The sequence below is a fragment of the Oncorhynchus kisutch genome, linkage group LG6 (genome assembly GCF_002021735.2).
Source record: "Oncorhynchus kisutch isolate 150728-3 linkage group LG6, Okis_V2, whole genome shotgun sequence".
NCBI lineage: Eukaryota > Metazoa > Chordata > Actinopteri > Salmoniformes > Salmonidae > Oncorhynchus > Oncorhynchus kisutch.
Window position 1 is genome coordinate 28,389,038 of NC_034179.2, and position 23,493 is coordinate 28,412,530.

At 43.2% G+C, this 23,493-nt stretch overlaps 2 protein-coding genes across 4 annotated transcripts; both read left to right on the forward strand.

The window, feature by feature from the left end:
* The first annotated feature begins 3,567 nt into the window (after window positions 1–3,567).
* Window positions 3,568–14,602, forward strand: LOC109892613 (coiled-coil domain-containing protein 61). 2 transcript variants are annotated; one of them, XM_020485280.2, is made up of 13 exons: window positions 3,568–3,780; window positions 4,259–4,436; window positions 4,526–4,608; window positions 4,690–4,850; window positions 11,810–11,962; window positions 12,052–12,259; window positions 12,511–12,593; window positions 12,727–12,944; window positions 13,159–13,237; window positions 13,462–13,653; window positions 13,785–13,818; window positions 13,894–13,963; window positions 14,122–14,602. In XM_020485280.2, the coding sequence occupies exons 2-13, from the start codon at window positions 4,289–4,291 to the stop codon at window positions 14,211–14,213; spliced, it is 1,521 nt and encodes a 506-aa protein (XP_020340869.1). In that variant the 5' UTR covers window positions 3,568–3,780; window positions 4,259–4,288; the 3' UTR covers window positions 14,214–14,602. The 2 variants fall into 2 exon arrangements, with proteins under 2 accessions (XP_020340869.1, XP_020340868.1); XM_020485279.2 differs by having other exon boundaries at window positions 3,570–3,780; window positions 12,511–12,611.
* A 1,908-nt stretch (window positions 14,603–16,510) lies between these two features.
* On the forward strand, window positions 16,511–23,493 carry LOC109892614 (inositol-trisphosphate 3-kinase C). Of its 2 annotated transcripts, none has more exons than XM_020485281.2 (7): window positions 16,511–17,657; window positions 19,855–19,954; window positions 20,121–20,334; window positions 20,503–20,707; window positions 22,606–22,707; window positions 22,782–22,853; window positions 22,949–23,493. In XM_020485281.2, the coding sequence occupies exons 1-7, from the start codon at window positions 17,277–17,279 to the stop codon at window positions 23,156–23,158; spliced, it is 1,284 nt and encodes a 427-aa protein (XP_020340870.1). In that variant the 5' UTR covers window positions 16,511–17,276; the 3' UTR covers window positions 23,159–23,493. The 2 variants fall into 2 exon arrangements, with proteins under 2 accessions (XP_020340870.1, XP_020340871.1); XM_020485282.2 differs by having other exon boundaries at window positions 16,888–17,202.

Below are 23,493 nucleotides of genomic sequence, written 5' to 3' on the forward strand. Positions count from 1 at the left end.
TACAAATCTGTCGTTCTGCCCCTGAACAGGCAGTTAACCCACTGTTCCTAGGCCGTCATTGAAAATAAGAATTTGTTCTTAACTGACTTGCCTAGTAAAATAAAGGTAAAATTTAAAAAAAAATGTATATTCTGCTAGGATAGTTCCATATTTGCCACTGACTTAGTCTGGCTTTAATTCCAGTTTGTCTACAAATGAATAATTGCTATGTCGGATTCACGTCTCCATCTTACAAACTACTGTAACAGTATTTATTTTCGACCTTAAAATGAGTACCACAACCATGGCCACATTTTGAGGTTACTGTAACAATATTTATTCAACCACATCCATGGCCACCTTTTGAGGTTACTAACTATAAATGTCTTTATACACAGTCAGCGTGCATGTTCAAGAGCATCCAAAAGTCACAAGAGATTGCTTCACAATTGCTTTAATAATCTGTGCAGAATCTCTCAGTGAGGCCAATTAGGAGGAGTAGTGGCCTCAAAGGCCTTTATCTTCTTTATTTATGTACTGCAGCAAAAGCCTCAAGGTCTCAGTAATGTAAAAACACTCCTATACACCAAGGAACTCCAAGTTCAACTGAGTGGCTGGACGACTGCTTCCCTACCATTAGAAGCACATGTATTGATGCAAGGGATGATATTACGTCGATGGCCTCATTGAGTGAAAACATGAATGATGTTGTGAGTATCATCATTGAAAATCTTGATCCTGGAGTGTTGCAGCAAATCGCTTCTCTAGACTGATCTAACATGGATGGAAGAACTTATCTCAAGGGAGAAGATTCATTCATTGTGCCATAACCTTGTGGATCAACTTGATAGCCTCATTTGGGAGCAGAATAGCATGCGATGCGGCTCTGACACAATTCTGCTTAAAGGGGAAGTTAACCCAAAAACACCTCTGGGCTCTTTATAACACTTGCCTAGCCGTTTGTCGGTACCCCAGACAGTTTTTAGGTTCATTAGTTGAGTATTTAGATGTAGTTAATAAAATGATTATATATGCAATGTCAAAGTCCATCATAAATACCTCCTAAAAACACTAATCTGGCCTCCCATGACCGCAATAGTGCTTGTAATGACTTTCTCGGCACAATTTTCAGATATTATTTCAGTAGGCAAATTTTAACCAATGTATTTAGTTTTTTTATATTGAAATCCAGGAAGTAGATTAATGCGCGCCACGAGTTGACACCTAGGTCGGGATTTCCGAGGTGGGCGTGGTTGAAGGTGAAGATGTAAACAAGAATGTTCTGTTCCCACTCTGCCCTCACAGTAAAATACAGAAATCTAAATACTCAAACAATCGACTTAAACATTTTCTGGTCAACTGATAAACAGCCAGGCAATTTTTATAAAGGGCCCAGAAATGTTTTTGGGTAAACTTCCCTTTTAACTGTGAAAGGAGAGATAAACAAGTTAGGAAGCCCTTCTCCGAACTCATCTACTTGTTTACTGAGGAGTCAGTGAAGCGTTTGCTGCTTCCCCACTGGGAACAGACATCAGACGTGATACCATGAACCTGTTCACAAGGGAAATCTGTCACCAAGTGATAGACAATGTGTCTGTGGCTATTAGTCCAACAGTGAATGACAACATCCATGATAGAGGCATCTGTCATAGCCACTGGATCTGAGGAGCAAATCTGGAGTCTCTTCAGTGCTCCTCAGGTTGTCAAACAAGCCAAAGGGAGATTCAGATTCTTGCCAAAGATTGCCAACTTCAAAATAAACCTCAACGTACACCAGAAATGGTCCTAGTTTAGATATTGTTTTTTGTATTTATATGAGTATCTTACAACAAAACATGAAAACCAATTATTGGTATTACTTGTCTTGTCTTTAATTAGTAACCCTGTGTAACTGTCGTCGTATGAAGGAGAAGAGGACCAAGGTGCTGCGTGGGATGTGTCCATATTTATTAAATGAACACGGAAATAACAAAGAGAATGACCAAAAACAGTTCTGGCTGGTGCAGACACACAACAGAAAACAGAAAATAATCACCCACGAAACACAATAGAAAACAGGCTCCCTAAATATGGTTCTCAATCAGGGACAATGATTGATAGCTGCCTCTGATGGAGAACCATACCAGGTCAAACACAGAAATGGCAAATCATAGAAAAACTACCATAGACAACTCACCCAACTCACGCCCTGACCATACTAAAACAGACATAACAAAAGAACTAAGGTCAAAACATTTCACCAACCACAAGACCATTAGACTGTTCTGAATGTTAAAGCAGTAGTTCACTAATCAGAAGTTTAAGCTGTTTCTTTATCAGTTTACATTTGTTTTAGCATTGTCAATATTGAATGAACACTGTAAATGGGGGCCCAGAAAATGTATTATTTCAGTTTATTGGAAAAACAATTGATATGATATGGACCTGTAAGGAACCTGTAACATGTATTTGAGAGATGTAGGATAAATACAAATGTAATATACAGGAAATCTTTACTTTTCACGGCAACATATTATGTACTGTAGCCTACATAAAAAATTGCCAACAACTCTGAAATAGAATGCGCAATAACACACTAAAAGGACAAGTTGAGATAACTTTCTGAAAACATTGTATGGCCTACAGTACTACACACTGTCTTCAGAGATGAAGTCTCACTGGAGACACTTATTAGATGAGATAAGACACACTATTTTCAATATCATAGGATTTGGGGAAAATAACTTTGAATTCTAGAGAGAGCTCAATCTGTGTTTAGCAGTAGTCTTAAAGCAATGAAGCCAAAACCCAAGATAGAGGGGCAGAGTGAATGAGATATGGACTCTGACGGGGAGGGGAATTTTGTACGAGACGCTATAGTAGAAGGACATAGCATAGTGCCTGCCAGGTGATCCAAATGCAGTCCTACTCTGAAGGACTCGTTCTAGTTTTTGCTTGTATTACAGTATTAGTGAGGCAGGTGTTTTCAAACTACAGAAAATGGACAGACGCATACATGTGTGTGTGTGTTTGTCTGTTTATAGTAGCTCCAACATGTCGCATTGTTCCAGTATGGTCTGTGCGCGTGTGTGTACCTCTCTCATAGAGTGTATTACAATGTTTAGCACCATCCTGCCTCCTTTTCCTCCTTGCTCACACAAACACACTAAATCCAGGAACACTCTTCGGTCAGGCAGTACTGCATACACCAGCTCAGCCCCTTTTCGGATCAACCAGGGGTGATGGGGGGCCAGGACCATGGTGTACACATCCCTAGGCAACAGGGGCAGGGTTTGTGTGTGTGTGACTGTGCTTGTCTGCATACATGTGTGTTGTTGCAATTAAATAATTCCTACTGACCAAGTGCCCGCCAGCTTACTATTTTCTGTTCTGGTAGAACAGCTACAAAAGTATTTAGCTCTTTGAGGATTTATATTTACAAAGCCGTGTTGCTTATCATGGGGCTCAGCATCAATTTCACTAGAGGGCCTCGGAGCTGACGCTTGAGCACCCGCGAGATCCTCACAGCGTTTACATATGACTGACGGTAGCTCCACCCAATCAGAGTTCCTTGTATAGTATTTTAGACCAATAGATTTACTTGACATTGTGTAGGGGGTGGTAGTTATGCATTCCCGGTTAAGGAACCGCTACATTCAACAGTGGCGGCGGCTTCCAAACTGTCAGGTATCAAAGAGGGGTGTACTCTTTCATGCCAAATACATTATCTGACTTCATTCGGTATTTGTATTTTATTTTGAGAAAAACAATGCTATCCAAGGTGTAGCAATTTGGAATCTGTGTTCGAGCGCTTCACTACGGGTATGTAACTAACCAAGCATATATTACCTAGCTAGCAAGCTGGCTAACGTTAGCTAGCTAGCTAACTTAGCTGTTATTTACCAACACAGACCGAGCAAGCACACTTGCACGCTAGTTTAGTTACTTGCAAGATAGCAGTGTAATTAAGTTATCATGCATTATTATAGTTAGCAGAAAACAGCAGTTCATTTGAACGCCTGCTCGCTAGCTGGTTTAGTTATCGTTCGTTAGCTAGCAAACCAGATGTTGTTGGCTAGTTCAATTATCTCCAGCTAAACCAACGTTTATTTATTTTATTTAACCATTATTTAACTTGGCATATATTAGCTATATTACGTTCCAGCAAAGATTCGTAATCACATTTTCATTGGCTAGTTACTCAATACTAGGCCTACATTTAGTTTGTCAACATTGATGCCCAGTAGTGGGCATGTGTGAGATGCTGTGAATCGATTGATGGTCTGTCTCGGTCTTGTAGGTCTGTAGACGTTGCGACCAAAGCAGGGAGATGGAGGTGGGCTCAGTGGTACAGGAGGACATTATTTTCCGAGGAGTAGGGTTTGCTGTGAAGATAGAGCTAGAAGAAGGATTGCTAATAGTCGAGATATCTGATGCAATGACAGCTGACCAGTGGAGGGGAGAGTTTGATCCAGCATGTAAGTGAAGTTTTGTTAAATTACAATTAATTTATATGGACATTGTAGACATGACTTTATGGTCTTATCATGTTTTCAATGTGTTCCAGACATCGAAGACCTCACTCGCAAAACAGGCAACTTCAAGCAATTTCCCATCTTCTGCAGCATGTTGGAATCTGCTGTTAGTAATGTGAGTCTGTGAAGCATTAAAGGAAGCTAAAACATGTATGATTTAAAAGTGTTGTGATTATAATGCATTATTTTTCTTCAGACTAGTGAGTCTGTTACCCTTGACCTCTTGACCTATGCTGACCTGGAGCTCCTGCGGAACCGTAAAGCTGGGGTTGTTGGTCGTCCGCGTGCCCAACAGCAATCTCCTAACCTCAGTGCCAAAAGATACCTCATCCTTATCTACACTGTTGAATTTGACAGGTTTGTTTATCTTTTAGCGATCACTATCTTAAACTTCACTATCAAACTCTACTTGAATCTTACAACTGCAAACTTGCCAAGTTAACTTTTCCTTATCAATGATTTATATAGTGCCTTCAGAATGTATTCATACCTCTTGACTTATTCCACATTTTGTTGTTACAGCCTGAATTTAAAATGGATTATATTCTTTTTTTATCTCACACGTCTAGGGCTGTTGCGGTGACCATATTCCAAATCCAATTGTATTTGTTAAATGCGCCGAATACAACAGTGAAATGCTTAATTACAAGACCTTAACCAACAATGCAGTTTTAAGAAAAATAAGTGTTAAACAGTGCCTTGCGAAAGTATTCGGCCCCCTTGAACTTTGCGACCTTTTGCCACATTTCAGGCTTCAAACATAAAGATATAAAACTGTTTTTTTGTGAAGAATCAACAAGTGGGACACAATCATGAAGTGGAACGACATTTATTGGATATTTCAAACTTTTTTTAACAAATAAATAAAAAACTGAAAAATTGGGCGTGCAAAATTATTCAGCCCCCTTAAGTTAATACTTTGTAGCGCCACCTTTTGCTGCGATTACAGCTGTAAGTCGCTTGGGGTATGTCTCTATCAGTTTTGCACATCGAGAGACTGACATTTTTTCCCATTCCTCCTTGCAAAACAGCTCGAGCTCAGTGAGGTTGGATGGAGAGCATTTGTGAACAGCAGTTTTCAGTTCTTTCCACAGATTCTCGATTGGATTCAGGTCTGGACTTTTACTTGGCCATTCTAACACCTGGATATGTTTATTTTTGAACCATTCCATTGTAGATTTTGCTTTATGTTTTGGATCATTGTCTTGTTGGAAGACAAATCTTCGTCCCAGTCTCAGGTCTTTTGCAGACTCCATCAGGTTTTCTTCCAGAATGGTCCTGTATTTGGCTCCATCCATCTTCCCATCAATTTTAACCATCTTCCCTGTCCCTGCTGAAGAAAAGCAGGCCCAAACCATGATGCTGCCACCACCATGTTTGACAGTGGGGATGGTGTGTTCAGGGTGATGAGCTGTGTTGCTTTTACGCCAAACATAACGTTTTGCATTGTTGCCAAAAAGTTCCATTTTTGGTTTCATCTGACCAGGGCACCTTCTTCCACATGTTTGGTGTGTCTCCCAGGTGGCTTGTGGCAAACTTTAAACAACACTTTTTATGGATATCTTTAAGAAATTGCTTTCTTCTTGCCACTCTTCCATAAAGGCCAGATTTGTGCAATATACGACTGATTGTTGTCCTATGGACAGAGTCTCCCACCTCAGCTGCAGATCTCTGCAGTTCATCCAGAGTGATCATGGGCCTCTTGGCTGCATCTCTGATCAGTCTTCTCCTTGTATGAGCTGAAAGTTTAGAGGGACGGCCAGGTCTTGGTAGATTTGCAGTGGTCTGATACTCCTTCCATTTCAATATTATCGCTTGCACAGTGCTCCTTGGGATGTTTAAAGCTTGGGAAATCTTTTTGTATCCAAATCCGGCTTTAAACTTCTTCACAACAGTATCTCGGACCTGCCTGGTGTGTGCCTTGTTCTTCATGATGCTCTCTGCGTTTTTAACGGACCTCTGAGACTATCACAGTGCAGGTGCATTTATACGGAGACTTGATTACACACAGGTGGATTGTATTTATCATCATTAGTCATTTAGGTCAACATTGGATCATTCAGAGATCCTCACTGAACTTCTGGAGAGAGTTTGCTGCACTGAAAGTGAAGGGGCTGAATAATTTTGCACGCCCAATTTTTCAGTTTTTGATTTGTTAAAAAAGTTTGAAATATCCAATAAATGTCGTTCCACTTCATGATTGTGTCCCACTTGTTGTTGATTCTTCACAAAAAAATACAGTTTTATATCTTTATGTTTGAAGCCTGAAATGTGGCAAAAGGTCGCAAAGTTCAAGGGGGCCGAATACTTTCGCAAGGCACTGTATATATATTTATTTATTTATGGTTGAAAAATAACAGTTGTGAGGCTATGTACAGGGGGTACAGGTACAGAGTCAGTGTGGGGGCACAGGTTAGTCGGGGTAATATGTACATGTAGCTAGAGGTAATGTGACTATGCATACATAATAAACAGAGTAGCAGCAGTGTAAAGGGGGGGGGGGGGGGCAATGCAAATAGTCCACGTAGACATTTGATTAGCTGTTCAGGTGTCTTATGGCTTGGGGGTAGAAGCTGTTAAGAAGCCTTTTGGACTTAGACTTGGCGCTCCGGGTACCGCTTTCTGTGCGGTAACAGAGAGAACAGTCTATGACCATTGTTAGGGTCTCCCTCTGACACTGCCTGGTATAGAGGTCCTGGATGGCATGATGCTTGGCCCCAGTGAGGTACTGGGCCATACACACTACCCTATGTAGTGCCTTGCGGTCGGAGGCCAAGCTTTTGCTATACCTGGCAGTGATGCAACCAGTCAGGATGGTGCAGCTGTAAAACTTTGAGGATCTGAGGACCCATTCCAAATCTTTTCAGTCTCCTGAGGAGGAATAGGCTTTGTTGTGCCCTCTTCACGATTTGTCTTGGTGTATTTGAACCATGATAGTTTGTTGGTGGTGGATACCAAGGAACTTGAAGCTCTCAACCTTCTCCACTACAGCCCCGTCGATGAGAATGGGGGTGTGATCGGTCCTCATTTTCCTGTAGTCCACAATCATCTCCTTTGTCTTGATCGCCTTGAGGGAGAGGTTGTTATCCTGGAACCACACGGCCAGGTCTCTGACCTCCTCCCTATAGGCTCTCATCATTGTCTATGATCGGTCCTACCACTGTGTGTCGTTGGCAAACTTAATGATGTGTTGGAGTCATTCCTGGCCATGCAGTCATGGGTGAACAGGGAGTACAGGAGGGAACTGAGCACACATCCCTGAAGGGCCCCTGTGTTGAGGATCAGCGTGGCACTTGGGGACAGCCCATCAGGAAGTCTAGGATCCAGTTGCAGAGGGAGGTGTTTAGTCCCAGGGTCCTTAGTTTAGTGATAAGCTTTGAGGGCACTGTGGTGTTGAATGCTGAGCTGTGATCAATGAATAGCATTCTCACGTAGGTGTTTCTCTTGTCCAGGTGTGAAAGGGCAGTGTAATCTGTGGATCTGTTGGGGTGGTATGCAGATTGGAATGGGTCTAGGGGTAATGGTTTTGATGTGAGCCATGACCAGCCTTTCAAAGCACTTCATGGCTACAGATGTGAGTGCTACGGGTTGGTAGTCATTTAGGCAGGTTAGCTTAGTGTTCTTGGGCACAGGGACTATGGTGGTCTGTTTGAAACATGTTGGTATTAGACTCACAGGGAGAGGTTGAAAATGTTAGTGAAGACACTTGCCAGTTGGTCAGTGCATGCTCGTCCTGGTAATTCGTCTGGCCCTGTGTCCTTGTGAATGTTGACCTGTTTAAAGGTCTTACTCACATTGGCTGTGGAGAGCGTGATCACAGTCTTCCGGGACAGCTGATGCTCTCATGCTTGCTTCAGTGTTGTATGCTCGCTTCGAAGCAAGCATGTCATTTAGCTCATCTGGTAGGCTCGTGTCACTGGGCAGCTTGCGGCTGTGCTTCCCTTTTGTAGTCTGTAATAGTTTCCAAGCCCTGCCACATCCGACGTGCGTCAGAGCCGGTGTAGTACGATTCAGTCTTAGTCCTGTATTGGTGCTTTGCCTGTTTGATGGTTCGTCGGAGGGCATAGCGGGATTTCTTATAAGTGTCCGGGTTAGAGTCCCGCTCCTTGAAAGTGGCAGCTCTAGCCTTTAGCTCAGTGCAGATTGTCGTGGGAAGAGACTGCAGATTCTTTCAAACAACACTTCATCATAAGATTTGCAAAGATGAAGCAATCAACATCACCAAGAATAGTTGAGTTGAAAGCTTAACAAACATAGCCGGGTCTCTGCTTTTATAGAGAAAATACATACAACCCCTTTCTGTATGTGGCTGTCAGCAGATCGTGTGTAAAAGGTCATTAGTTAGCACATTCGCAACAGTAAAATGCTATAATGTGCTCCTTTCTGTAAGTTTCCATACATGTGACTTTCTGTAGATAGTAAACCCAGGGGATGTCACCCAAGCGGGCCTTAGCTATATGCCCAGTCTTATTACTAAGTTTCACAAAGACAAGTTTGTATCAGGTTGGAAAAACACTAGCATATAATGAGACAATTCTTTAAACAGTAAAATACGGGATAGCATGACTAATTATGTAATTTTCCACGATAGGATGTTGCCTGTAATCTATGGCTTCTGGTTGGGGTATGTAGGTACGGTTACTGTGGGGACGACGTCATCGATTCACTTATTGATGAAGCCAGTGACTGATGTGGTGTACTCCTCAATGCAATCGGAAGAATCCCAGAACATATTCCAGTCTGTGCTAGTAAAACAGTCCTGTAGTTTAGCATCTGCATCATCTGACCACTTCTGTATTGAGCGAGTCACTGGTGCTTCTTGCTTTAGTTTTTGCTTGTGAGCAGGAATCGAGAGGATAGAATTATGGTCAGATTTGCCAAATGGAGGGCAAGGGAGAGCTTTGTACGTGTCTGTGTGTGGAGTAAAAGTGGTGTAGTTTCCCCCCCCCTCTGGTTGCACATTTAACATGCTGGTAGAAATGAGTTAAAACGGATTTGTTTCCCTGCATTAAAGTCCCCGGCCACTAGGCGCACCGCCTGTGGATGAGCGTTTTCCTGTTTGCTTTTGGCCTTATACATCTCATTGAGTGCGGTCTTCGTGCCAGTATCGGTTTGTGGTGGTAAATAGACAGCTACAAAAAATAAATAGTTGGTAAATAATGTGGTCTACAGCTTAAAATAATTAAAATAAAATAAATGTTTTAATGCAACTAGGCAAGTCATTTAAGAACAAATTTGTATTTACCGTGACGGCCTACACTGGTCAAATCCGGACGATGCTGGGCCAATTGTTATACAGCCTGGATTAGAACCAGTGTATCTGTAGCGACGCCTCAAGCACTGAGATGCAGTGCCTTAGACTGCTGTTCCACTCGGGAGCCCATTATGTGATTACCTCAGACGAGCAAAAGCTCGAGACTTCGTTGATATTAGATATTAAATCGTGTTTGCTAAATTAGCTAGTGTAGCCCACAGCTATTTGGAATAGCCAAATCAGGACCTAACTCAGAGTATGTTCTTCTGAAATAGACTACACTTTCTTCATATAATGATTCTTTAGACCTGTCTAAAATAATGGATTTTTTGTGAAGGTGTAGGCTATATTATATGGATTAAATGTGGATATTCCAAAGGTCTGCATCAGTGACTTGTGTGGAAGCCAAGAGATGATAAATGTGATTATGTTCATTAACAGTCAATTATCGTGAGACCGTTATTTGCTTGACGATCACCGGCTGATGAAATTTAGTGACCGCCACAGCCCTATACCCATCTACACACACTACTCCATAATGAGAAAGTGAAAACATGTTTTTAGAAAAATGTTAACAAATTTATTGAAAATTAAATACAGAAATATGTCATTTACGTAAGTATTCACACCCCTGAGTCGATACATGTTAGAATCACCATTGGCAGCAATTACAGCTGTGAGTTTTTCTGAGTAAGTCTCTAAGAGCTTTGCACACCTGGATTGTGCGATATTTGCAAGCTCTGTCAAGTTGGTTGATTTTGAAGTCAAAACAATACTAGACCAGTCGGGAACATTCAATGTCGTCTTGGTAAGTAACTCCAGTGTTTTTTTGGCCTTGTGTTTCTCGTTATTGTCCTGCTGAAAGGTGAATTTGTCTCCCAGTATCTGTTGGAAAGCAGACTGAATCATGTTTTCCTCTAGGATTTTACCAGGGCCTAGCTTCCATTTATTTTTATCCAAAAATACTCCCTAGTCCTTACTGATGACAAGCATACCCATAACATGATGCAGCCACCACCATGCTTAAAAATAGTTTGGGGGAGTGGTACTCAGTGATGTGTTGTTGGATTTGTTCCAAACATAACACTTTGTATTCAGGACATAAAGTTAATTTCTGTGCCACATTTTTTTGCAGTTTTACTTTAGTGCCTTGTTGCAAACAGGATGCATGTTTTGGAATATGTTTATTCTGTACAGGCTTCCTTCTTTTCACTCTGTCAATTAGGTTAGTATTGTGAAGTAACTACAATGTTTTTGATCCACCCTCAGTTTTCTCCTGTCACAGCCATTCAACTCTAACTGTTTTAAAGTCACCAGCGGCCTCATGGGGAAATTCCTGAGCGGTTACCTTCCTCTCCGGCAAATGAGTTAGGAAGGATTTCTGTATCTTTGTAGTGATTGGGTGTATTGATACACCATCCACAAGAACTGAACATGACACACTGTTCACAGCCCTCTTGTTGGTGGAGAGAACATTTTGCAGGTTTAAAGCTTATTGCCTGCAATTCTACATATTTTGTCAAGGAGTGCAGAGGACGTTATGCTGTTTTAAAACACATTTTCTTGCAATTCTATACATTTTGCCATGTCTAATGTGTATTAATTTGATATTTGACTGCAAAATCTATGGGCTTAAAAAACAGCTGACGGGCTAGTGATCTGGACATTTCTGACAAGTTATAAATGGCTCTCTAAGGTATGCAATGACTGACATGACAAGAGGAAAACAATTTTGAAATTTCACCTTCTGCATTCCAATTTTCAGTGGTTTCCCCCTGGTTTGGAACCACTTCACTAGATGATTGTACAAAAATATACTGTCTACAGTTGATTTTGCCATGTTTATTCTATTACAGACACCTTAATGCATGCTTTTAAATTATATTATGTGAGCTAAACAACTTTTAAAATAATTAAATACATGTAGAATTCCATTCATTCCTATGGAGGACTGCTCCTTCTGGGGAGTGCCAATATGACCAACCTGTGGCTTCAAAGCCTCTGATTGGACAATACATAGCATCAGCAATCCAGGGTTTACATAAATCATTATTTCCTATAGGATCCACTACCCCCTGCCTCTGCCCTACCATGGCAAGCCTGACCCTGCTGCCCTGCAGAAGGAGATCAGAGCCCTGAAGACTGAGCTAAACGCCCTTGCCAACCATGCAGGGCACAAACCAGCAGAGCCAGAGATACGCCGGCTACGGGCAGAGTAAGTTATAATCTATTATTGTTCTTTAGACTCTTGGTCAAACTCAAGCTAGAGGTTAAGGGCCCTCACTTCTCTCTGTCTGTTGTCAGACTCGCCTTGGTGAGAGACGAGAAGGAGGCCCTGACCAAGGCTCTGGAGCGTCTGCAGATAGTGGGGGCTGGCTCCACCCCTGGAGGAGGGGCTCGGGGGCTCAGAGAGGTGGTCAGGAGTTTAGAGGACCAGCTCCTCAGAGAGAGGGCCAAGAGTCAGCGCTCTGCCACCAAGAGGGGCCAGGAGCAGCGCCGCCTACTGGAGCAGGTTGGTCCTTGCTTGCATCCTATTTCAAGTAAGCATGTTGTCTGTAACTTTTATAACTTTAAATAATTCAGCATGACTTGCTTTGTGTTGATGGAAATAATGTAGCTAGTAACATAGATTCCTGCATACCATAACAAGGCCTTGTGTGCATGTCAAGACTTAGAAGTACTAATTTGTGTGCCGTTATAAGTAGCATTGTTGGTGCTGATTCCTCTGTTAAGCTGGTAATTCAGACGTTTCCTGTCTCCTAGTTGGAGGAGCTAAGAGCATCGGAGCGAGCTCTCCGGATTCGCGTTAAGAGTTTGACCAATGAGCTGGCGTTGCTTAGGCGAGGGTTAGTCAATCTAAGCATGTATGTCTTTCCTTTTTCTTTTATCTTTCACTCACTTTCCTACTTACTTACTGACTCACACACTCCTTATGATACTCTCTGCCTGTGGCTAATGTTGTATAATATGTGTCTTTAGTAGGTTGACCCCTGCCCTCTCTGGGCGCAGTGCCTCACGGGGTGATGGGGAGATCAGGCGCTCACTGTCCCGGGAGCGCAGTTTGGGACGTGTTGTGGTCAGGGCTCGCTCAGGGTCCAGGGAGAGGACAGAAGAGAGGGGTCGAAGGTCAGAAGGTCGTAGGGCAGACTCCTCAGGGCCCCGCACGCATGTTTCCAGACCCTCACCTTCTCCCACAGGTATTACTTTTTTTTTTCTCTCTTTATTAGGCTTTGGAGATGAAAGGTAATTTAGCATCATTGCATTGTTTTTGACTTAGTATAAGTTTGGTAATTTAAATGGTTTCAATCAAAGTTGATGTAGCACCAAGTCTGAGTAAAGCTGTCAGAGCTTGACTCTCTGCTTGGTTTTTTACTAGGAGTTCCCAGTCAATCCTGTCGTTCCTATTTCCAGGTTCGCGAGCACCACGCTTCGACCCCACTGCATATATCCAGGACAGACAGCGCCGACTGAGAGAGGGGGAGCTCAAAAAGTCAGACATCTCCCTCTAATCATTTAACTGTCATAACTATCTCCAATTATACCAGTGTTTCATGTATGTGAACACTGTTATAGTGATTTTCATCTGCTGAAATACATTCAAGGATTTCAAATGGCAACCCATTTTAGCTTAATGCTAATACAAAAAACAATACTGAGTGATACTTTGACTAATCACAACTTAACTTGGCTTCCTGTGTTCTCTCTCTCCCTCAGCCAGAGGAAGGTCCGGAGGGACATGCTAGCATCGCCTGTTCTGGAGAGGGGCCGATCTCGGTCCAGGGAGGCATATCCCCAGCTAACCAGGGCAGGCAGTGGGAGCAGAGGGAGGAGTTTATCAATAGAGAGTAGGAGGAGCAGACAGTCCTCTGTGAATTCATTGGTGGAGTTAGATGAGTTGACAATCGGGTAAGTTATTCTATAACTTGCATCTATATCATATGGTATTAAAGTTCAAACTGGGTTTGTTTGAGAAAATGGGAGATGTTCTGTTGCTTTACTGCGTGTCTCACAGTTTCTAATTTTGTTATGTGTTTCAGAGGAAGGAAGCAGACCTACAATGGTCCAACCATGGTGAGTGCGTTTTATTTTTTTTTACAGCTGGTGATAGACCTTGACTTGTTGAGTGACAGTGACTTCTTTTTGTAGCCCAGAGGAGGAAATTTGACCAGGAAGCCCCATTGCAGCACTCCCACACGCAGGATACGATCAGACAAAGGTAACCAATCCATGCCCTGCTCTCCAATCTAAAGTGTAATCAGTCACTTAGCTAAAAAAAAATGTATTTTTAATATGAGCCCTAGTAACATTCTGTGTGAGACCCTTGCTGAAACAAATAATTTAACATTGGCTGTGTACTGCTTGTCTTTTACCCAGAGGGCTCCATAGATGGGGCTGACCTGTCTGAGATCGATGCCCGGTTGCAGGCACTACAAGACTATATGAGGGACCTGAACACGGGACACTAAAGCCATCAATTCTGCACACTCCCAATCCGGACAATAGGTTCTGACGTGTTTCCTGTGCTGCAAACTGAGACCAAGGATTACAATCGGAGTCGACACTGACTAAACAAGACCACTGCACTACACCTATGATATTTTTGCACACAAGCAGACATTATCAACCGATAGGCTTATGCAAGTGCAAACACGGATGCACACACAGCTTATTCTGTCGTCCTCTGGCAGACAGTGTCTGATCTGTGGATAAAGATACCACTGTGAAGGCTGTTAAGCCACAGTTTGTTGAACTTGAACTGAGTGACTGATTTTATACTATGGTTTTATAACTCATGCATTGTGTATGTGACCGTAATACCCCATTTCCCTTTTTATAAAACAAGTGATTGATGAATGCAAAGCTTATTGTGATTTTATGTATTTGAGTCTGTAAATGTTACTTTTACTCAATGTATCTACTCTTAATCGTCACTGCAGCAGCTTTTCCTCTTCGTTGTGTGAGTGAACTACATGCAGTGTCCTCTCTCTGCAGTACAGTTAGTGTTGCTTGGATGGGCTGAAGGTTCCTCCTTAGGGCTTTACTCAAGGGGCAGCTGCCACTACAGCTGGCTGGGTCTCATTAACAGTGAACCTTCCAGGCCTAGACCCTTCCACTCCTGGGTAAGGCAGCTGGAAGAGCTGCTTCTATTTACTACTGTAGGAGGATGACAATATTGAATGAAGTTGACAGGCCTTTTGTGCTGTTTTTTGGAGGGGAGTTTAAATATATATATACACTTCTCAAAAATAAAGGGAACACTAAAATAACACATCCTAGATCTGAATGAAATATTCTTATTAAATACTTTTTTTTACATAGTTAAATGTGCTGACAACAAAATCACACATTATCAATGGAAATCAAATTTATCAACCCATGGAGGTCTGGATTTGGAGTCACACTCAAAATTAAAGTGGAACACCACACTACAGGCTGATCCAACTTTGATGTAATGTCCTTAAAACAAGTCAATGAGGCTCAGTAGTGTGTGTGGCCTCCATGTGCCTGTATGACCTCCCTACAACGCCTGGGCATGCTCCTGATGAGGTGGTGGATGGTCTCCTGAGGGATCTCCCAGCCCTGGACTAAAGCATCCAACTCCTAGACAGTCTGTGGTGCAACATGGCGTTGGTGGATGGAGCGAGACATGATGTCCCAGATGTGCTCAATTGGATTCAGGTCTGGGGAACGGGCGGGCCAGACCATAGCATCAATGCCTTCCTCTTGCAGGAACTGCTGACACACTCCAGCCACATGAGGTCTAGCATTGTCTTGCATTAGGAGGAACCCAGGGCCAACCGCACCAGCATATGGTCTCACACAAGGGGTCTGAGGATCTCAACTCGGTACCTAATGGCAGTCAGGCTACCTCTGGCGAGCACATGGAGGCCAATGCGGCCCCCCAAAGAAATTCCACCCCACACCATGACTGACCAACAGCCAAACCGGTCATGGTGGAGGATGTTGCAGGCAGCAGAACGTTCTCCACGGCGTCTCCAGACTGTCATGTCTGTCACATGTGCTCAGTGTGAACCTGCTTTCATCTGTGAAGAGCACAGGGCGCCAGTGGCGAATTTGCCAATCTTGGTGTTCTCTGGCAAATGCCAAACGTCCTGCACGGTGTTGGGCTGTAAGCACAACCCCCACCTGTGGACGTCGGGCCCTCATACCACCCTCATGGAGTCTGTTTCTGACCGTTTGAGCAGACATGCACATTTGTGGCCTGCTGGAGGTTATTTTGCAGGGCTCTGGTAGTGCTCCTCCTGCTCCTCCTTGCACAAAGGTAGAGGTAGCGAACCTGCTACTGGGTTGTTGCCCTCCTACGGCCTCCTCCACATCTCCTGATGTACTGGCCTGTCTCCTGGTAGCGCCTCCATGCTCTGGACACTACGCTGACACACAGCAAACCTTCTTGTCACAGCTCGCATTGATGAGCTGCACTACCTGAGCCACTTGTGTGGGTTGTAGACTCAGTCTCATGCTACCACTAGAGTGAACGCACCACCAGCATTCAAAAGTGACCAAAACATCAGCCAGGAAGCATAGGAACTGAGAAGTGGTCTGTGGTTCACCTGCAGAACCACTCCCTTATTGGGGGTGTCTTGCTAATTGCCTATAATTTCCACCTGTTGTCTATTCCATTTGCACAACAGCATGTGAAATTGATTGTCAATCAGTGTTGCTTCCTAAGTGGACAGTTTGATTTCACTGAAGTGTGATTGACTTGGAGTTACATTGTGTTGTTTAAGTCTTCCCTTTATTTTTTTGAGCAGTGTATATATTTGACCTCCACTGCTAACAAAATGTCAGATGCTTTCCACTTAACTAAATCACCATCTATCAGAAGTTGTTTCTTAGAGGATCATTCATAACTTTACACATTTAAACATTGAATGTCCTCTCTTTCAATGGGTTGTAGTTACGAATGCAAAATGCGGTGCTTATGTAGCACGTGCTCAATACTTTATAACCATTTAAAACTAAAATGTCAATTCTTCAGAAAATAAAGGCAAGACTAGTTCGTTATCATAAGCTGAGCTACAGCCCCATGGCAAGACAGCCACTAATCGATGATTAACATGTGGCCAACGCAGTGTAGCTTATGGGCGGAGTTAACTGGGTCAACGGGGAGTGGCTAAAGAATAACTCATGTAAATCTAGCACCCCTATGTGGTGACGAAGAATTGTTGCCAGCATCTGGTTGAAAACATTTGGTCGCGGTTATAAAAATGTGAATGTGTTTGCTAATTAAAATATCGCAATATCTGCCTTATTGCCCGTGCAAAAGGTGTTGTGACAATAGGCCTGCTTAGGTGGTTAAACTGTTTTGGATGGTTCAAAGGGACATAGAGTTGCTGAGATCAGCCAGGTTATTGTTTCCATTCGGAGATGAAATGCACCGTGGCTCTCTTTTCGTTTGGATTAGCTAGCAAACCTCGGCAGCAGCTAAATCAGGTGAGGCTGCACTCATTCACCGCTAAATTTCCGATGAGTATGACTAAAACCCAGTGACCGCAGCTCATAGCCCGATGACTATGGGGGATATGAACCACAGTTACACAAACGTATCGGGGGTTCCTGTATGGTCGGCAAACGGGAAGGCAGACTCTACAAAACATGCCGCTGATTTCCTTTCACATTGCGAAAACGCACACGAAAATGTTCCACAACTGGTGGTCAAATGTAATACAAGCCCATGCCGAATTGAATTGGAGTCCATCAGGGTTAGCGGGATCTCCGTTGGCTCTCATCCCGACGAGGATTCGATTTGCTCGGACAGTGGGTTCGGAGGCTCCCCCGCATCACTTCTACTCAGAAAGTTGTCAAACGCCTCATCGTCTGGGTTGTCACCCGCCTCGTCTTTTGAAGAATACGAGGACGACCGCGGCTTTCCTGATGAGGTTCCCCGGGTGAGTGTGTGCGGGTTAACATTTGTGGAGTGCGCCCCTGTGATGGAGAGGGCCCAACCAATATTATGTTAATGATATCATACTCTATCAGCTGCCATATGATGGGACAGATCCACATGAGTCTGAAATAATGTAACATTCTGCTCAGGAAGATGCAGGTTTCATTAGATTATATGATTAGAACTAGCTTTGGCTCAACAGTTCTGCTAAATTTAGCCTAAACTACTGGAAATGAGGACAACGTGTGAGATTTCTCCAGTCCCGGTAAATTTCCACCTGTCATGCCAGTACATTTTATGCCTATTTTATTACTGTGACGGCAAAGGGAAAAGAAGTCCACAATGGCACAGAAACTCGAAACACGTGTGATCTGTCTCCTAGGTGCCCTCTCTCGCTCCCTCTCCTCATCCCTCTGTATCTACAGACCGAGGCTCAAAGCCTGACACTGAATAGGCTGAGCTGGGGATAGGCTATTTGTATCATGCTAGCAGCTACATAACATTTTCGGGCATTAAAGAGTATTAGACTGATACAGAGATGATTACAGAATTTCACCCCTGGCAGCACCAGGGTGTTGCATCATGTTTACTAGCCAACACTCCAGTGATATATAGTGAGTATTGTCTACATGAACTAAGGTTTTCCACCCTCTCATTCCCTAATACTATGCAGGCCTCTCCCTTGGCATCCATCATTTATGGAGTTTATCTGCTCTGGCTGCCCACCTTCCTACAGTTGTCAACATGCAGGAGAGAGGGAATGGGTGATATAAAAAGGATGGACATAGATGTGTGGGGATATATTAGAGATTGGACAAAGATGGGACAATTATTCTTTGAAATCTCATTGTATTTGTATAGAAAGAAAGTAGTCTACTTCTAGACAACTAAGTTTTGAATAACAAAAAGGTTTGGTCAACTCCTTCAGGTGTATACTCTCCTTACCTGGGGGGGTTGTAGTTTCAGGTGTAGCTGCAGACCACTACACTAATGGAGAACAGATTGGGCAAGTATTTCCACATAAATGCATATCCTCATCTATACATACTGGGGGACATGTTTTAGAATATTGTCAAACTACAGAGACCTAGAGCAGAACAACAAACTCAACACTCGATACCATCTACTGCATCTTGCCTATGCCATTCTGTACCATCACTCATTCATATATCTTTATGTACATATTCTTTATCCCTTTACACTTGTGTGTATAAGGTAGTAGTTTTGGAATTGTTAGCTTACTCGTTGGTTATTACTGCATTGTCGGAACTAGAAGCACAAGCATTTCGCTACACTCGCATTAACATCTGCTAACCATGTGTATGTGACAAATAAATTTGATTTGATTTGAACACCCACTTTGCATACTTAATGTGGTACTTTAACGTGTGGGTGTGGTCTCACATTCACTACATCTTTGATAAAAACAAGTCCAGCAGCCTGTAAATGTTTGAATGTGTGCAGCTGTTGCACCAGCTATTAAAAATATTGTTGAGTCAGGCCATTACTGTTCCTGCTGGCTGATATGTGTTAATAAGTAGGTAATGTTAAACGTAGCACAGAGACCCTTTACTTGGCCATTCTTCCCGATTTTCGACTTGGAAGACAACACTTCTTCTAAACTTCCATGTCTAGTTCGTTTGAATTTAGAAAATGCTCAGTTATTAAAATAATTTGTTGGATTACTTCGTGGCACAAAACATTTATTGAATGTAATAATGGAGCATTTTCTAAATTCAAAGAACCCCCTGAAACTAGACGTAGACGTTTAGCACGTGTTGTCTTCCAAGTTGGGAATTTTGGCAAGTAAAGGTTTGGTTGAAAATTCTCTGCTACACTTAACATTATCTACCTAATAACGCACATTGGCCAGCAGGAACGGTAATAATGGTCTGACTAGGCAATATTTTTAATAGCTACTGTTGCGTAAGATTCCAGCCCAACCTCTCCTACATGTCTTGGCTCAGTCTAGTAGTCTGTCAATGGCTGTTTCCATAGAGACACTCAGCCATAGGTCAACAAATTGTGTGACGGAGTCTGAAGTCTGAGGTTGTCTTTCTCATGACGGAGTCTCTCGGTGGAGTTACAAGGGAGTAGGACAGACAGAGAAGGAAATGTAAGATAGAGGTGTTGTACTGTACGCTAAGGAATGGGGTTGTGAGGTGTAATGTGCACGATTGCTTGCTCTTCCCATGCAGGGCGTCACATGGAAGAAACCTGGAAGTACAGGGACCTTGCCTCCCCTCTCCGTGCCCCCCAAGAAGCCACAGCCCTGGGTACAAGTGGTCGGACATGCAGGTTGGTTCTTTGTCAGGCTATCTTTAATTGGTATTTTGCTGCCTTGATGGTTTTGTGAAGTTAGTATTTCTTACTGCTAATAAAAATGGCTGTGTAGTACCAAATGTGTTTTGAAAGTATAACATGCATAGTCTCCCTCCCCCCTCTTTTGTGGCTGGTGTGCCAGGGAGCTTCCATGCAGGGGACTATGGGATGCTGCTGAAGCGCTACACTGAGGGGGAGCAACAGTGCCTGCAGAGGCTGATGGAGGACTCTTTGAGGCCCTTCGTACCAGGCTACCATGGAGTGGTGCAGCGGGCTGAACAGGACTACAACATGATGGATGACCTGCTCACTCACTTCAACTCCCCCGCCATCATGGACTGCAAGATTGGCACCCGGTGTGTGACTGTGTGATTTAGAGACACTGGGAGCTGGTTTACCCTGACCCAGATTAAACCAACCTCTGGGCTAAAGTGTTCTATTGAGTCCAGGAATAGGCAAACTGGCTCTGGGTGTGTTGTCTTGTGATGAGTATGTATATAATATTCAGCTGTCTGCTCTGTTAGGACATACCTGGAGGAGGAGCTGACGAAGGCTCGGGAGCGTCCACAGCCTCGTCAAGACATGTATGAGAAGATGGTGGACGTGGACCCAGAGGCCCCCACTACAGAGGAGCAAGCCCTACAGGCAGTACTCAAGACCAGATACATGCAGTGGAGAGAGACCCTGAGTTCCACCACCACTCTGGGTTTCCGCATCGAGGGAATCAAGGCATGGATACACACACACAAACAGACAGACAAATGCAGGGAGATGAGATAAGTTGGTCAGATGTATTGATCCATTGTGTTTCTATGGCTTAAGTGCTGTATGACCGAGCCAAGGCTGGTGAACGTTGGAAGAGAAATTACATCTTAGTCATTTAGCAGACAGTGGATTTATTTAAAATACTCTTTAAAGAAGTAGGGTTTCAGACGCTAGAAATATCTGAAATGAACTTAAATCATACTTTTACATAAAAAAAAAATAAAAAAAAGTATTTATTATTGTACCTTTTTTATTTAACTAGGCAAGTCAGTTTAGAACATTCTTATTTACAATGACGGTATACCAAAAGACCTCCTGTGGGGCCGGGATTAAAAATATAGGACAAAACGGGCATCATGACAAGAGAGACAACGCTACATAAAGAGATGCCTAAGACAACAACAAGGCAACAACACATGGTAGCAGCACAAAACATGGTACAAACATTAGTGGGCAATGCTTCCTCATACTATAGCCTGAACCATTAGTTGTCTACAATCTCTTTTTCAATGCTTGAACATTTGAGTGAGAGAGAGAACTTCCCTCTTCCCACTTTTTTCCCTGCATACTCCTAGAGATAAGGAAGCAGGGATTGACTTTGAGGGTTGCCTGGTGCAAGTGAACTGAGCAAGTAGCCAGCAGCATACCACCCTGAATCCCACTGCTGGCTTGTCTCTGAAGTTAAGCAGGATTGGTCTTGGATGGGAGACCAGATGCTCCTGGAAGTGGTGTTGGAGGGTCAGTAGGAGGCACTCTTTCCTTTGGTCTAAAAACAATGTACCAATGCCCCAGGGCAGTGATTGGTGCTGCCTTTCAGATGGAACATTAAACAGGTGTCCTGACTCTGTGGTTACTAAAGATCCCATGGCGTTAACCCTGGTGTCCTGGCTAAATTCCCAATCTGGTCCTCATACTATTATGGCCACCTAATCACCCCCAGCTTCCAATTGGCTCATTCACCCCCCCCCCCCCCCCCCTCTCTCCCCTGTAACTAGTCCCCAGGTCTTTACTCTAAATGAGTGTTCTCAGTCAACTTACCTGGTAAAAAAAATAAAATAATTAACTGCTCTGAGGATGCCCCAGTTGATAAAAAAAATACAACTCGAAACAGCAAAGAATTCCACTAGGCGTAGCCTAAAACATATTTTTGGTTCATACCCATTGTTTTGTTTAAGTGAAAGACTGACAATTTCAGACTGCTTTGGGGTTTTCCCATTAGGCAGGTGATTTTTAAAACTGAAAACAACTATACTGCAAGTAATTTCAATAACCTAACATAGGACCTATACTGGGGCCCAAGTTTCAAAGGAGTGTCTCACGCTTGGCAAAAGTTGCGTGTCCAATGTCGCTAGCAGGTCAGTCAATTTTATTTATTTTTCTGTTTCCTCCCTGTTGTTTTAGGGCCTGAACAGTTATGGCATTTCTGCGTGTAATCAACTATTCCCAAATTTATGGGCAAGTGGCTATAATCTTTGGGAACCCAACAAATATTCCTGAGTGCCTTTCAGACCTAAATATAGTAAGGATGTTGCCAAAATATATTTTAAATTAAGGTGCCCACACGCGTCCTCCACCAGGTAAGTTGACCACTGTTCCAGGGGTTTTCAACTTCTTAATTGTTGCCCTAATAGTGGTAGTAATAGTATTTATTTTTCTATACACAGTTTTTGTTGTTGCACCCATTGTTGGGATTTATGAAGAGACAACCATTTGTCTCCATTTGTTAGTTCTTTGCATTTCTGCATGGTGATGGATGACAAAGGGATTTGAACTGTATGTATTTTGTAGTTTACATTTTTTTTTATCATGGGTGCCAATAATTTGATGTGACTGTCTACAACATTGTTAAATGCCTGTTTTAGAAGGCTGATGGTGTGTGCAACACAAACTTCAAAAGGACCAAGAGCAGAGAAGCGGTGAAGCAGGCACTGCAGGACTATGTGGATTGCAATGCTCTAATTGTGGTGAGTGTGTGTCGCTCTTACCCCCGTCACCACCCTTCCTCGTTCAGGATTACATTTCCCTTCTCCATTTTCAGAAGGGATATCTAAGACGACTGAAGGAGCTTCGACTGGTGTTGGAGACATCCGACTTCTTCAGGACACACGAGGTAAGCTGTTTTGCATTGCTTTCACAGTATAATGCATGTCTTGATGCTGGTCTATGTATGGAGAGGTGCACACTAACATCTGTCTCTCTCTGCAGGTTGTGGGCAGCTCCCTGCTTTTTGTGCATGATAGTACAGGGAAGACTGGAGTATGGATGATTGATTTTGGGAAGACTGTTCCCCTGCCGCCTCCTCTCACCCTGGACCACCGCACCCCCTGGGAAGAGGGCAACCGAGAGGACGGGTACCTGTGGGGGCTGGACAACCTCATCGACGTCCTGACTGACATACTGCCTTACCAGACCTGAATCTCAATCTGACTGACAGAACCTCATCAAAACAAAAACACCCCCTCACACCTGAACCATACCGTCTGAATGGCCACGCCACGTTTCACCTTAGAGGGTTGGATAACCGAGAGACTGTTCACAAATTGGACTTGGATTCTGTGTTGGTGTTTTTAACCACATCATTAATGACGTTCGGTACGAGTGTTTGTTTTTGTAAGATCGCTTTATAGATTAAATAAAGCAATGAATTGACCTACGTGACTTCAATGAGGGCCAGCCTACTTTCTGGTAAAGAATGCAGTGATGTGTTCTGAACCTGTCGCCCGTAATAAAACGTAGTGTGCTATGACAAA

Excerpts from the sequence above, each read along its gene's own strand:
- LOC109892613 (XM_020485279.2), top strand. The coding sequence starts at position 4,289 with ATGGAGGTGGGCTCAGTGGTACAGGAGGACATTATTTTCCGAGGAGTA. Across the intron at positions 12,260-12,510 it reads AGCGCCGCCTACTGGAGCAG|TTGGAGGAGCTAAGAGCATC; the intron begins GTTGGTCCTTGC and ends CCTGTCTCCTAG. Across the intron at positions 12,945-13,158 it reads ACCCTCACCTTCTCCCACAG|GTTCGCGAGCACCACGCTTC; the intron begins GTATTACTTTTT and ends TCCTATTTCCAG.
- LOC109892614 (XM_020485281.2), top strand. The coding sequence starts at position 17,277 with ATGACTATGGGGGATATGAACCACAGTTACACAAACGTATCGGGGGTT. Across the intron at positions 19,955-20,120 it reads ACAAGTGGTCGGACATGCAG|GGAGCTTCCATGCAGGGGAC; the intron begins GTTGGTTCTTTG and ends CTGGTGTGCCAG. Across the intron at positions 20,335-20,502 it reads GACTGCAAGATTGGCACCCG|GACATACCTGGAGGAGGAGC; the intron begins GTGTGTGACTGT and ends CTGCTCTGTTAG.